The sequence below is a fragment of the Herpailurus yagouaroundi genome, unplaced genomic scaffold (assembly GCF_014898765.1).
Source record: "Herpailurus yagouaroundi ecotype Mexico unplaced genomic scaffold, PumYag 185, whole genome shotgun sequence".
In the NCBI taxonomy this organism is placed as follows: Eukaryota; Metazoa; Chordata; class Mammalia; order Carnivora; family Felidae; genus Herpailurus; species Herpailurus yagouaroundi.
In genome coordinates, this window is record NW_024412416.1 from 20,922,861 (window position 1) to 20,935,542 (window position 12,682).

General features: G+C 35.4%; 1 protein-coding gene across 5 annotated transcripts in view; it reads left to right on the forward strand.

Moving 5' to 3' along the window:
• Positions 1-12,682, forward strand: part of ENTREP2 (endosomal transmembrane epsin interactor 2) — a 469,222-nt gene that overhangs the window by 321,944 nt on the left and 134,596 nt on the right. For 4 of the 5 annotated variants that reach the window (XM_040493830.1, XM_040493831.1, XM_040493832.1 and 1 more), the window contains exon 3: positions 11,968-12,078. In XM_040493830.1, the coding sequence (XP_040349764.1) occupies positions 11,968-12,078 (111 nt within the window). Of the gene's footprint in view, positions 1-11,967; positions 12,079-12,682 lie in introns of those variants that run through there. The other variant, XM_040493834.1, reaches the window with a different exon arrangement.

Consider the following 12,682-nt stretch of genomic DNA (forward strand, 5'->3'; position numbering starts at 1 on the left):
CCCCCCCCCCCCCCCCCCAGTGCTGAGCTGACATCCTGCAGGAACTACCCTTCTGGGCATGCACCCTCCTCACAATGTTTGAGCTCTGGCTCCCTCCTGGGGCTTTTGCCTTTCTTCTCCCATATATGTATCTTGCTCTGTTACGCTTCATGGCTTTAGCACTGAATTGCCCAGGAAATACGAAATATTATTCTGTTCTCATAAATGAGTTGGGCTGCTTTTCTTTTGCCATATTATATAAGGATTACATGTTTTTTAAGGCTTTGAAGAAATCCACCTGTAAAATTCTCTGGGCCTGGTGTTTTTGCTGGGTAGATTTTTAACTACTGCTTTTATTTCATTAATAAGATGTTCAAGTTTTCTCTTCAAATTACTTCTGGTCACTTGTATTTTCTAGAAAGTGTTTTCATCAGTTTTCTGATGTATTAATATAGAGTTGTTCTTAGTATTTTCCTTTCATTTAAAAATAATTTTATTACATCTTCACTTAATATCCACTTTTGCATTCTCAGAATTATTTTTGCTTTCACTCTTCTTTTCTCCACGGGGGGGGGGGGGGGGCGGCGGGGCCGGGTTTGCCAGGAGTTTTGGTTATCTGGGGTCCATTGAGATTTCATATGAATTCTAGTAAGGGTTTTTTATGTTGATTTATTTTTGAGAGAGAGAGAGAGAGAGAGAATGGGTGCGTGAGCATGAGTGTGGGAGAGGCAGAGAGAGAGGTAGAGAATCCCAAGCAGGCTCCACACTGTGAGTGCAGAGCCGGACATGGGGGCTTGAACTCACAAACCATGAGATCATGACCTGAGCCGAAACCAAGGGTCAGATGCTTAACCAACTGAGCCACTCAGGTGCCCCAATTTTAGTGTTTTTGAAAGAACATAAATTCTTGATTTATGTCAGCACATGGCTTTACTTTTAGCATGTAAATAAAACATTTTCATTTATTCCATAACTATATAGAGAATTGTCAAGTGTTCAAAGGATCCTATTATGAATATGTGATGAGAAAACTAGGATTTTTAATTATTTCCTTTCCATTTAGTGAACAGAACATGTATTGAATTGGCCATCTTGTGGCTCCATTGTAGTTTATCCAGCCTCGGGATACTCCAGAGTTCCTGAATGTCAAAATCATGTTCTCTGGTTATAAATTGACAAGTCCTAAGGGTAGTCAGGGGGAATACAGTGGGCTTCTATACACATTTGTTTTCTTTGTTCTGGTTTATATGGGAGGAAGCAGATTTGAAAAAGTTTAAGTGTTATACCATATGAATAAATGACATAGAAACTTCTATAGAGTTACTGTAATGACACAGCTGATATCTAAAGATGAATTGGAAGTGAAATTTAAAGGAAAAAGATGGTCTTTTAGGGTAACAGAACAGCACAGTGACTTCATTGGCAAATCATTTTTCATGGTAGTCACTTCATTTTGTACATTTGTGAGCTTTTCTTGTTTTCTCACTGGGAAATAGCAAGCTTACACAAGTACCCTATAAAACTTAAAAATGAATTTTCCTTATTTGGCAAATTAGATTCTCATTTTAGCCATTTTTTTTTTTTATATATATTTGAGAGAGAGACAGAGCATGAACGGGGGAGGGGCAGAGAGAGAGGGAGACAGAATCAGAAACAGGCTCCAGGCTCTGAGCCATCAGCCCAGAGCCTGACGCGGGGCTCGAACTCACGGACCGCGAGATCGTGACCTGGCTGAAGTCGGACGCTTAACCGACTGCGCCACCCAGGCGCCCCTTAGCCATTTTTTTTTAAAGTAACAAATGTGTCATTGTTTCATGCCCTTATATAGGAGATGTTATAGTTAAAGTAATCAGCCATGTTATGGGCTTTGTGGAGGTAGCACTAATTCCTAATTACTGGGCTGTAATTCTTAAGAGAAATTACTGAGTTTATGACAACTTTAGTCATCATTTGTTGGATTTTTCCCATGTGCTGCCCTGCATTTGCATTTAGCCCATTACATACTCAGACCCACTTACCTATCTCGTTTACTAATACGTGATGCATTTTGTTTCATAAGTTATGCTTTAAAGGACTAATTAGCTCTTATAGTTTCAAAAAAATGTCATTGTTAGATCAATAATCTGCCTGAATACTCAGATCCCTGTTAACAACTTAATTTTTCTGTCTTGGTCTCAGATATTCAAAATTGTTTTCCTATTCTAGGGCCAAAGTTCATGGAATCAAAGTGGAATTTTAAATTATTCTGCCACAAAGTATCCATAGCTCTGTGGTCACGAAAATGTGTATTCATTGCTTGCTTGAGATTGGACTGAAAGTTTTGAAAATCTAAGTAGAAGAGTTTTATATGGACTAGAATTATATCTTGATATCCATGTTTAAAAACTAATTTGGTTCTGTACTAAAGCTTGGAATTGGGTCTAGGAGAGCCACTGCAGCAGTACTGATCTTTGAACATGTAAAGGTAAAGACAAAGAACCTTTCCCAGGTCAAAGACATTCCCTAAAAAATTCCAGATTGTGGGCAGAGTCTGGGTGATTTAATTGGATCTTGACTAGAGAGGAGAATGTGCATCTATCCATTTTGGCATCCACACCACTTTTTACAGCTTCTGGCCCCTGGTGGAGGCTCAAAATATGCTGAATCAGTTAATGGATGAATGGTCCATTAGTCCTTACTTGCGCAGTCATATTAATAACAGCTGACATTTAGTAATCTTGTTCTCTGCTTGGCACTTACGCAATAAGTGTTTGATGAACTGTCAAGCTGATCCTCAGTGACATTGTTTTCTCCTCCTTACTTCTTGCAGATACTTGTTTTCATTTTGATCATTGTGCAGGAGCTGCTTATGTATTTCCTCACCATAACCTTTCTTGTACTTATTCGGTAAATATTTTTCAATACCTCCTGTGTATCAGTCACTGAGAATGCAGTTGTGGGCAGGATACACACAATCTCTGCTTCTGTAAATCCAGCCTCATCTACAGGGATCAATGAAGGCTTCTCAGAAGAGGTCAATACCATATGATGGCTGAGGGATGAGTAAGAATCAAGTGAAGGAACCAAAAGGGTAAAGCAGCATGTTTTTGGAAAAGAAAATAACATGAACAGAAACTTAAAGAATTCCTGGAATTAAAAGACCCTCACTATGGCTAGATGGTAGAGAATGTGGCAGGGACAGCTGCAGACAGGGTGAGGAAATAGGCAAAGGCCAGGTCAGCCATTTATAAGGTTTGTCAAGTTTTGGAAATCCAAGCCAAGGAGTTTTATTAAGGCAAGGAGATGCTACTGAAGAGTTTTAAGCAGAGGAGTGATGTCATTCATTCATTCATTCATTCATTCACTTATCCAACAAACATATGTTAAATGCCTAGCTGGGCTCTTGGGCTAACCAGTAAATAAAAGACATGCCTGCTCTTGATAATCCATTTATATTTTAGTAAGATAATGCCAGTCCCAGACTCAAGGAAGTCAAGACTGGAGGCAGGAAGAACAAAGAAAAGTCATCCATGGAGAAGATGGTGATCATTGAAATTATAGAGTGGCACCAGTAGGGGTGGAGAGAAATTTCTTACGTAGATTTAGTAGGACTTGCTGATTTATTAGATGTGGTCAGAGTAAGGGAGGGTGAGTGGAAAATGTCTCATGGCTCTAATGTGGGAAATTAAGGAGGATGGTGATGCTAGCAGTTGAACAGCATTTCAGGAAGATCTTCCTGGGTTTGATTTTCTATGCTAAGTGAGTATGAGGAGCCTCTGAGGTACACAGGTAGAATGTTGAACAGACAATTATGTATATAATTGTACAATAGGTCTGGGAGGGAGACAAAAATAAGAACCATATATCATGTTCTTAGATAAAGTAACAGAGGGGATGTACAGTATAAGAACAATATATGGATGTTGTGGTTATTGGGGATGTTCACAAATAAGTTATTTCCTTTCAGGGCATTTGGTAGGACTGTATTTCTCCATCCCATTGGATGTTGAGTGTGGCCATGTGGCTTTTTTGGCCACTGAAATGTGAACAAATCTTGCATGTGACACCTCCAGGCAAGAACTTTAAGTTCTATAGCTGAAATGATTGTAGGAACATCACTGAACTGAAGCCTTCACTGACTTGAGTGCCTGGGTGAATTTGGGGCAAAACCCACTTGACCTGTTTTGGCCATATAATGCGAGCAAAAAACACACTTCTGTTGTGTTACGCCACTGAGATTTTAGAGTTATTTTTAACCTATCCTATCCTGATTGATCCAGAAATCGATCCAGAAATCCCACCCTGATACAGAGGAGATTGGAAAATGACCATACACGTTATATAATGGAAAAACATTTGATAAAAGTGACTTTTGTGGCAACTTGAAGAAGCAGGCCATGCACCTAATGAACATATAACTCTAAAATTAAAGAAGAGAACCCTGGAATGAACATATACCTCTAAAATTAGAGAACAGAACCCTGGAAGTGTGAACGTTGGTGCCTGTGACTGCATCTAGAAAAACTGTCAGGAAAGAGATGAAATTGGAAAACACTTGGTTGGTATGTATTCAGTGATAAATAGAATAGAGAGAATCCAGAAGTATATAGATATGCAAGTGCTTCTGAATCCCCAACCAATAAAAAATAAAAATGAGAGACAACGGCGAATTAAACCACATTCTTGAGGCAAAGATCAAATACATGGTATAGTTGTCCTTCCCATTGTCAAAATATGGGAATGTATTAAAGTGGTTTAGGATAAAGGCTTAACTATGAGTTGGATGTCCAATATTTTAAAAAGAACAAGATGAGAGAAAATAATTTAAATGTGGTCTGTCCACCAAAAGCATGAAGATCGGAAGTACACAATCAAGTAGAGAGAGAAAGAGGAACATGATGGGAGTGTATATATATACATACACATACAGATACATATATATATATATATATATATATATATATATATATGCACACACACACATATATATATGTGTGTGTGTGTATCAAATAATATTTCATATATTTTGATATATATATCAAAAATATATATAGCAATACATTATACACACACACACACACATACACACACACACACATATGCATGCAAATCTAAAATGTATGCCTAATGCCTAGAAAAGAAGTATACAGGTATGGCTATTGGCACATGGCACCAAATAAAATCAAATTGTATTTAGAGATTTGACCTGTCAAAGAAACCCTAGCCTGAATTTGCAAAACTTGATGACTGAGGCTTAAAATAACCCTTAGATCCCCACCTTTTGTGAGCCAACGCCTATAGTCCATGTGGCCCAGAAGGGTACTGGAAAAGATAGAACCCCAGAGTGGAGTCAAGGTATACAGTTTCAAAATAAATGTCATTACTTTATTTACATAAAAATGATTAAAATCTTATTTTTTTCACCATGGCCAAGTGGGATTTATTCCTAAAATGCAAGGATGATTAAACACATGAAAAGCAGTGTAATATGCCACATTAACAGAATGATTTGAAGAAAACCAAAGCTTGGGGACGCCTGGGTAGCTCAGTCAGTTAGGCGTCCAACTTTGGCTCAGGTCATGATCTCGCATTTTGTGAATTTGAATCCTGCGTCGGACTCTGTGCTGACAGCTCAGAGCCTAGAGCCTGCTTCAGATTCTGTGTCTCCCTTTCTCTCTCTGGCCCTCCCTCACTCACACTCTGTCTCTCTCTGTCTCAAAAATAAACATTAAACAAATGTGAAAAAAGTTAAACAAAAAACAAAGATTGATCATCTTAGTTGATAGAGAAAAAACATTTGAAAATTCAACAACCTTTCACTATAAAAACACTTAAAAAACTAGAAATAGAAGAAAACCTTTTTAGCATAATAAAGCCAGTATAAAAAAAAAAAAAAAACAACCACCCACAGGTGACCTCACACTTAATGGTGAAACACTGAAAGCTTGCCAAGATCAGTAATAAGACAAGGATAACCACATTCACCACTATGATTGAGCACAGTATTGGAAATTCTAGCCAGTTAGGCAAGAAAATGAAATAAAATATATTCACACTGAGAAGGAATAAGTAAAATCATCTCTGTTACAGACGTAGATGTATCTTATATGTAGAATTGTAAAGGTTCCACTAAAAAACTCTTTGAATAAATGAATTCAGCACAGTTGCAGGATGCAAAATCAAAGTGCAACAATTGGTTGCAATTTTATACAACAGTTAACAATCTAAAAGGGGAGTTAGAATAACAATTTCATTTACAATAACACACAAAAAAGTACTTTAACCAAGTGCATGGAAGACTGCAGACTAAAGATGATAAATTTATTGTTGAAAGAAATTAAGGGATACATAAATACATGGAAAGACATCCCATGTTCATGGATTAGAAGACTAAATATTTTAAGATGTCAGTGGTGCCAGAAGTAATCTGTGGATCCTATGTCACCCATATCAAAATCCCAACATGTTTTTCAGAAATAGAAAAACTCATCCTAATATTCATATGGAATCTTAAGCAATCCCCCCAATAACCAAGACATCCTTAAAAAGAGCAAAGGTGGAGGATTCACCCTTCTTGATTTCAAAGCTTTTGAAGCAATGTTAATCAAAACTGCATGGTACTGGCATTAATGACAGACATGTAGACCGATGGAATAGAATACAAAGCCAAGAAATAAACCCTCACATATATGGTCAAATGATTTTGGACAAGGGTGCCAACCATTCAATGGGAAAAAGACAGCCTTTGCAACAAATGGTGCCAGAAAACTGTATATCCACATGGAAAAGAATGAAGTTGGATCCTTACCTTACACTGTATATAAAAAATAGCTTACAGTGGATTAGAGACCCAAACATAAGCACTAATAATATATAACTCTTAGAATAAAACATAGAAATCTTTATGACATTGGATTTGGCAATGATTTTTTGGATATGGCAAGCAACAAAGCAAAAATAAATAAATGGGACTTTATCAAAATTTAAAACTTTTGTGCATCAAAGGAAAATCAACAGAGTGAAAAAGCCCTCAGAATGAGAGAAAATTTTTGAAAATCACATATAGGATAGAGGATTAATATCTAAAATGTATAAAATTAGTATTCAGAATATATAAAGAACTCTCACAACTCAATAACCCCACATAAATCACCCCAAGTAACCCAGTTGCAACAATGGACAAAGGACCTGAATGTATACCTCCAAAGACTTCCAAAGAAGATATGCAAATGACAAGCACCTGAAAAGATGCTCAATATCACTAATCAATTAGGAAGATGTAAACCAAACCACATAAGATACCATTTCACATCTATTTGAATGACTTTTATTAAAAAAAACAGAAAATACAAGTGTTGAGAATGTGGGGGAAAAGCAGAACCTTTGCACATTGTGCATTGGAATGTAAAATGGTTGTAGCCATTCTGGAAGACAGTATGGTGTTCTCTCAAAAAAATTAAACATATAATTACCATATATGATCTAGCACTTCCACATCTGGGTATATATCCAAAAGAACTGAAAGCAGTCACTTGAACAGATATTTGTACACCTATATTTATAGTAGCATCATTTACAATAGCCAAAAGTGGAAGTAACCCAATTGTCCTATGGCAGATGAAAAGGTAAAGGAAATGTGGTATATGCATAGAATACAATGTTGCTCAGCCTTAAAAATAGAAGGAGGGGTGCCTGGGTGGCTCAGTTGGTTGAGTGACTGATTGCAGCTCATCATGATCTCACCATTTGTGAGCTCGAGCCCTGCATCAGGCTCTCTGCCGTCAGCATGAAACCTGCTTCAGATCTTGTCTCCCTCTCTCTCTGCCCCTCCCCTACTCATGGGCAGGTGCTCTGCTCTCTCTCTTTCAAAAATAAATGAACATTAAAAACAAAAAAGGAAATTCTGACATGTGCTACCATGTGGATGAAACTTGAAGACGTTATGCTAAGTGAAATAAGCAAACACAAAAGAAAAAATTCTGTATGATCCCACTTATATGAGATCCTAGAGTGGTCACATTCATAAAGATAGAATGCAAAACAATGGTTGCCATGTTCTGAGAGGAAGAGTGAATGAGGAGTTATTGTTTAACGACTATGGAGTTTCAGTCTGGGAAGATGAAAAAGATCTGGAGATGGACGGTGGTGATGGCTGCACAACGATATGAACTTAATGCCACTGAACTGTATGCCAAAAAATCATTAAAATGGTACATTTCATGTTACGTACACTTAATCACAATAAAATAAATAATTAAAGCATGGTAAATTTTTTTGGTATGTGTTTTACTGCCATTTTTTAAAAGAGTAAACATGAAAAAAATCTGTGTTTTTTTTTGTTTGTTTTTTTTACTTCCTAGCATCATCTATATAGTTGAGCACTTCCTGTGTCTCAAAATAGCCTCTTTTCTTGGCTTCTGTGTAGATTGCTGTCCCAATGTTTTCAATAATAATTTTTGAGCTCAATTTTGAAACTTTTCAGGCCAGTTTATCTACAAATGATTTGAATGATATTATGGTACTGTTGTGACATCTAATATAGAAAATTAATGCTGACCTATTCTGTGAAGTTAAACCTTCCCAGGGGATGCTGTAAGAATCCATAGCTACTAGAATCATTCCAGAAATATTATTAACATGAACTTGAAATATTTCCTAAATTAACAAAACATCCTCTTTTTTTTCTATCCTGTATGTGTATTTTAAAGGAAAAATAGGGGTGCCTGGATGGCTCAGTCAGTTCAGCGACCGACTTCGGCTCGGGTCATGATCTCATGACTTGTGAGTTCAAGCCCTGTGTCGGGCTCTGTGCTGACAGGTCAGAGCCTGGAGCCTCCTCCCACCTTGTGTTCTATCAAAAATAAATAAACATTAAAAAAATTTTTTTAAGGAAAAATAAATTTTGCTACATTTGGTGGAAATACACTACATTTATGGGTAATGAATGGCAATAATGATTTTTTTTCTATATTTAATTTAGCCAAAACTTTTTAGGTACTAATAAAATATTAAGACTTTTTCACTTTTATATATTGCTGGTAGGGATGAAAAATGGTACCACTTCTGTGTTGGAGAATTTGGCAGTGTCTAGCAAAATTAAATATTTATCTTTTGATGCAACAATCCTACTTCTAAGAATATATCCCAAAGTCATACTGCAATCATTTAAAAGACGTATGAATATGGCTGTTTATTGCAACACTATAGTAAAAAATAAAAGACCAAAACAACTCAAATGTCCATCAATAGGAACCTGGTTGAATAAACTGTGGTATATCTGAGCAATGAAGTACTGAACAACTATAAGAAGGAATAAGTATTTCTATGTATGCCTATTAAGTGTTCTTCACTGTACTGGGTCAAAAAAAAAGTAGATAGAGAAAATATTTATAGTATGCTATTATTTATTTACCTTTACTAAAAACCAAATAATGGAAGGATTAAATTTAAAAATAAATGGTTACCTATAGAAGAAAGGAGGGGGAACATAATGGAGATGATAGAATAAAAACTAGACTTTTTTGAGACTTCTTTTATGGATATGACTTCGGAATCCTTTTATACAATTCCAAACAAAGCTAAACTTAAAAAAAAAATCCCTAACAATAAAAAATGAAACCAATGAATCTGGGTTCCCAGTCAGTAGCATAACCACACATAAAAGAACCATGGTGACCCTATCACACCATAATTTGACTATTTTTTCTTGGTACAACCTACTCTAAGGATAGAAAGAAAAATCTTAAACTGTTTTCAATAATCATGTTTTTGGTGCTAGTATTAGCATTGTTATTTTTAGACTGTTGTGTGGATATCACGAGATTAAATCAGCTGGATAATTGTAATGAGAAATAAGGTTTTTGTCATGGCTGAAAGGAAATAGAGATATCAGGTTGATAGAATTAAGAAAAAACCCCATAGTTTTGAATTTGAATCAGAGGCATTAGTATGATCTTATAATATATTGTATCTAACAACTGAAAATATTTAAAACTATGACCAAGTGGCAAGGACACTTCTGGCATGAAGAGTGTGGTATCTAAATACCATTCTCAATGAAAGGAACCAAGACCTACTGTAGAAATTGCTGATTCCAGGTCTGGGGCAGGGGATATGTATGATGATTCTGGAACATCTTGTCATAGCTTTCTTGAAAGCAGGAAAACTTTCAAAGTCTACTAGAATTGTGTCAACTTGAATTGACTCTATCTTGTTAATGACTCCAGTGAATGAAATGTATCAAATTTGTTTGTTTTGGGCTCATAACAAATCAAACCCACACAACCCCTAAACAAACAGTACCTTTGGAGGATGCCAAGGACAAAACTAATTTTTTTTAATAAACATATATCAAAGATTATATTTGACTCGTTATTTAATGAGGGAACCAGTAAAACTAACAACCAGTTCCAAGGAGCATTCAAGCCATGTGCACACATAGGCCATCAGCAATGCTGAAATAAATTTACAAATAGATGTGAAAGTGGTCAGCACCCATGGGATGGCGATCATTGCATTCTACCAGACGAAATTCATTTATATTTATATTATCAAAAATAATTTACATTACTAGTCTTATTCTGTAATTTAGAGTTGTAAAATAGCTTAAAGACAATGAAAGGCACAAATAACTCAAAAGAGTGTACTAGACGGGATATCCAGTATTTTTTTTCCCATTTCAAAGTCTTTAACAAGTTTTCGTGACACTCTCTCCCCTCTTGATCATATTAATATTAAAGATTATTCTTGATTACAAGAAAATTTTTGTTTAAAGTTTTGTTTCATTAGAGTTAGCCTGATTATTTACATAGGTGCAGCAAGAATATTAACTAACCATTATAGGCCCAAGTTTATTTAGTAAATATAGCACCATATCAACTAATTATTTTGAAATCTGGAAAATAAAGAATTGAACATGCATCCTGGTTTTCCTATGTGAACTGTACTCTAGAGTGACAAAACAATTGATGAGGAAAAGTATTCTATATACTGATCTCTGGGAATAAAGAAAGAAGAAATGATGGCATTATAGATAGCGTTTTGGAAACACTAACAATTTAATGATCTAAGCAATCATTAAGAATGGCTGCCAACATCATAGAGAGACACATTATTTGCCTTCTATTAGTCTGAATGTTATCAAATCTCTGTGTGTAACCACCAAATTACAAGATATCCAGAGGATATGGAAATTTTAACTAATAGGAGGAGACAATCAGCAAAGTTAGGCTGTAGAAAACTCTATGGGACAAATAAACTGGTCTCTTCAATAACTTTCTTGGAAGAAAAAAATACAATGGAGGGGAAAACCCATAAATTAAAAAAAATATCTTAAGATTTAGAACAATTAGTTTCACTATATGGAATTCCTTGTATCCTGTGTAAACTGATTCAAAATAAGATAATTAAGGAAACTTGAACTGTGAACATTTGATATTAATGAATGATTAATTTTTCTAGAGGTGATGACATTATTTTGGTTATGTTTTCAAAACCAATCTTATTTTAGAAATATTCGCTGCCATATTTAAGGATGAAATCATACAGTGTCTGATATTTACTGCAAAGTAATCTAGAGTGGAGAGGGTATAAATGAAATGCAACAGACCATTTGGTTAGTTGTTGAGTCTGGGTGATAGGTATGTGGGACTTGATTAAACTGTCTTCTCTGGTTTTGCATCAGTGGGAAGTTTTCAACAAAGAAGTTAAAAGAAATAAATTTAAAGGCCTTCTAATAAACAAACTCCTTCCATTGGTTTTCTTTAGTAATTTGTAACTTGTTATTTTCAAGACTGTATAAAACTATTTTGTAGTTTTATAGTATTTTCAAGTTTAGCCTCTAAGATATTTTACAATGTAATTCAAATTAAAAAATAATACTGCCCTTTAAAAAATATAACTGTTATTCATACAGTTTTTTGATCAACTGAAAGCTTTTTTAAAGCCAAATCACTTTTCCTTCAAACTTCTCCAAGTGAATAATCAATTTTTTGTTTGGTTTGTTTCCAGATAACCTTTTTCATGCTGCTCTCTGCAGTGTGCGTAATGCTGAATTTGGCTGGTTCAATTCTCTCCTGTCAGAATGCTCAGCTAGTCAACTCCCTAGAAGGCTGTCAGTTGGTGAGTAATGAAATGCAAACCTTTTGATAAAGGTCATAGGCTTTGATTTTACCTGAAAGTAATTTTAAAGATAAATTTTGTTATATCCTTGGATTTATTGTGATATTTTATAATTGTGTAAGGAATTTAAGTTGACTCATTTCTAAAAACTACCTTAAATTAAAAGCTGTCCTCCTTGTAAATCAGTTACGAATAGGATATTTTTAAGGATCACAGTGTAATGCTGTTTTAGAACAAGTGTCTTTAGTAATGATTATATTTTGGCATTTGTTGCATTGATTTTTATCTCCACTGAATTTTTAAAAAATCAATTTTACAAGTCAATCTTAAGTGCTAAGATACATGTAAGCTTGATAATGGGTGCTAGTTCACAGTTTTTTCAATTAAAAAAGTGGATTATCTTTTAGGAATAGATCTAGGAAACTTGTAGACAGTGTGCTGTGTACATTGTAGGGGATCAATAGATGGTTTGTTAGCTAAAACCTTCATTCCGTATCATGAGTTAGCTCCTGGTACGGTAATATGTGCTTCTGGGTGGGGCAGAAATCGAAGTGTATCCAGTCACATTCAGTAAGGGTATAGTTTGACTCCCAATGTGACCATG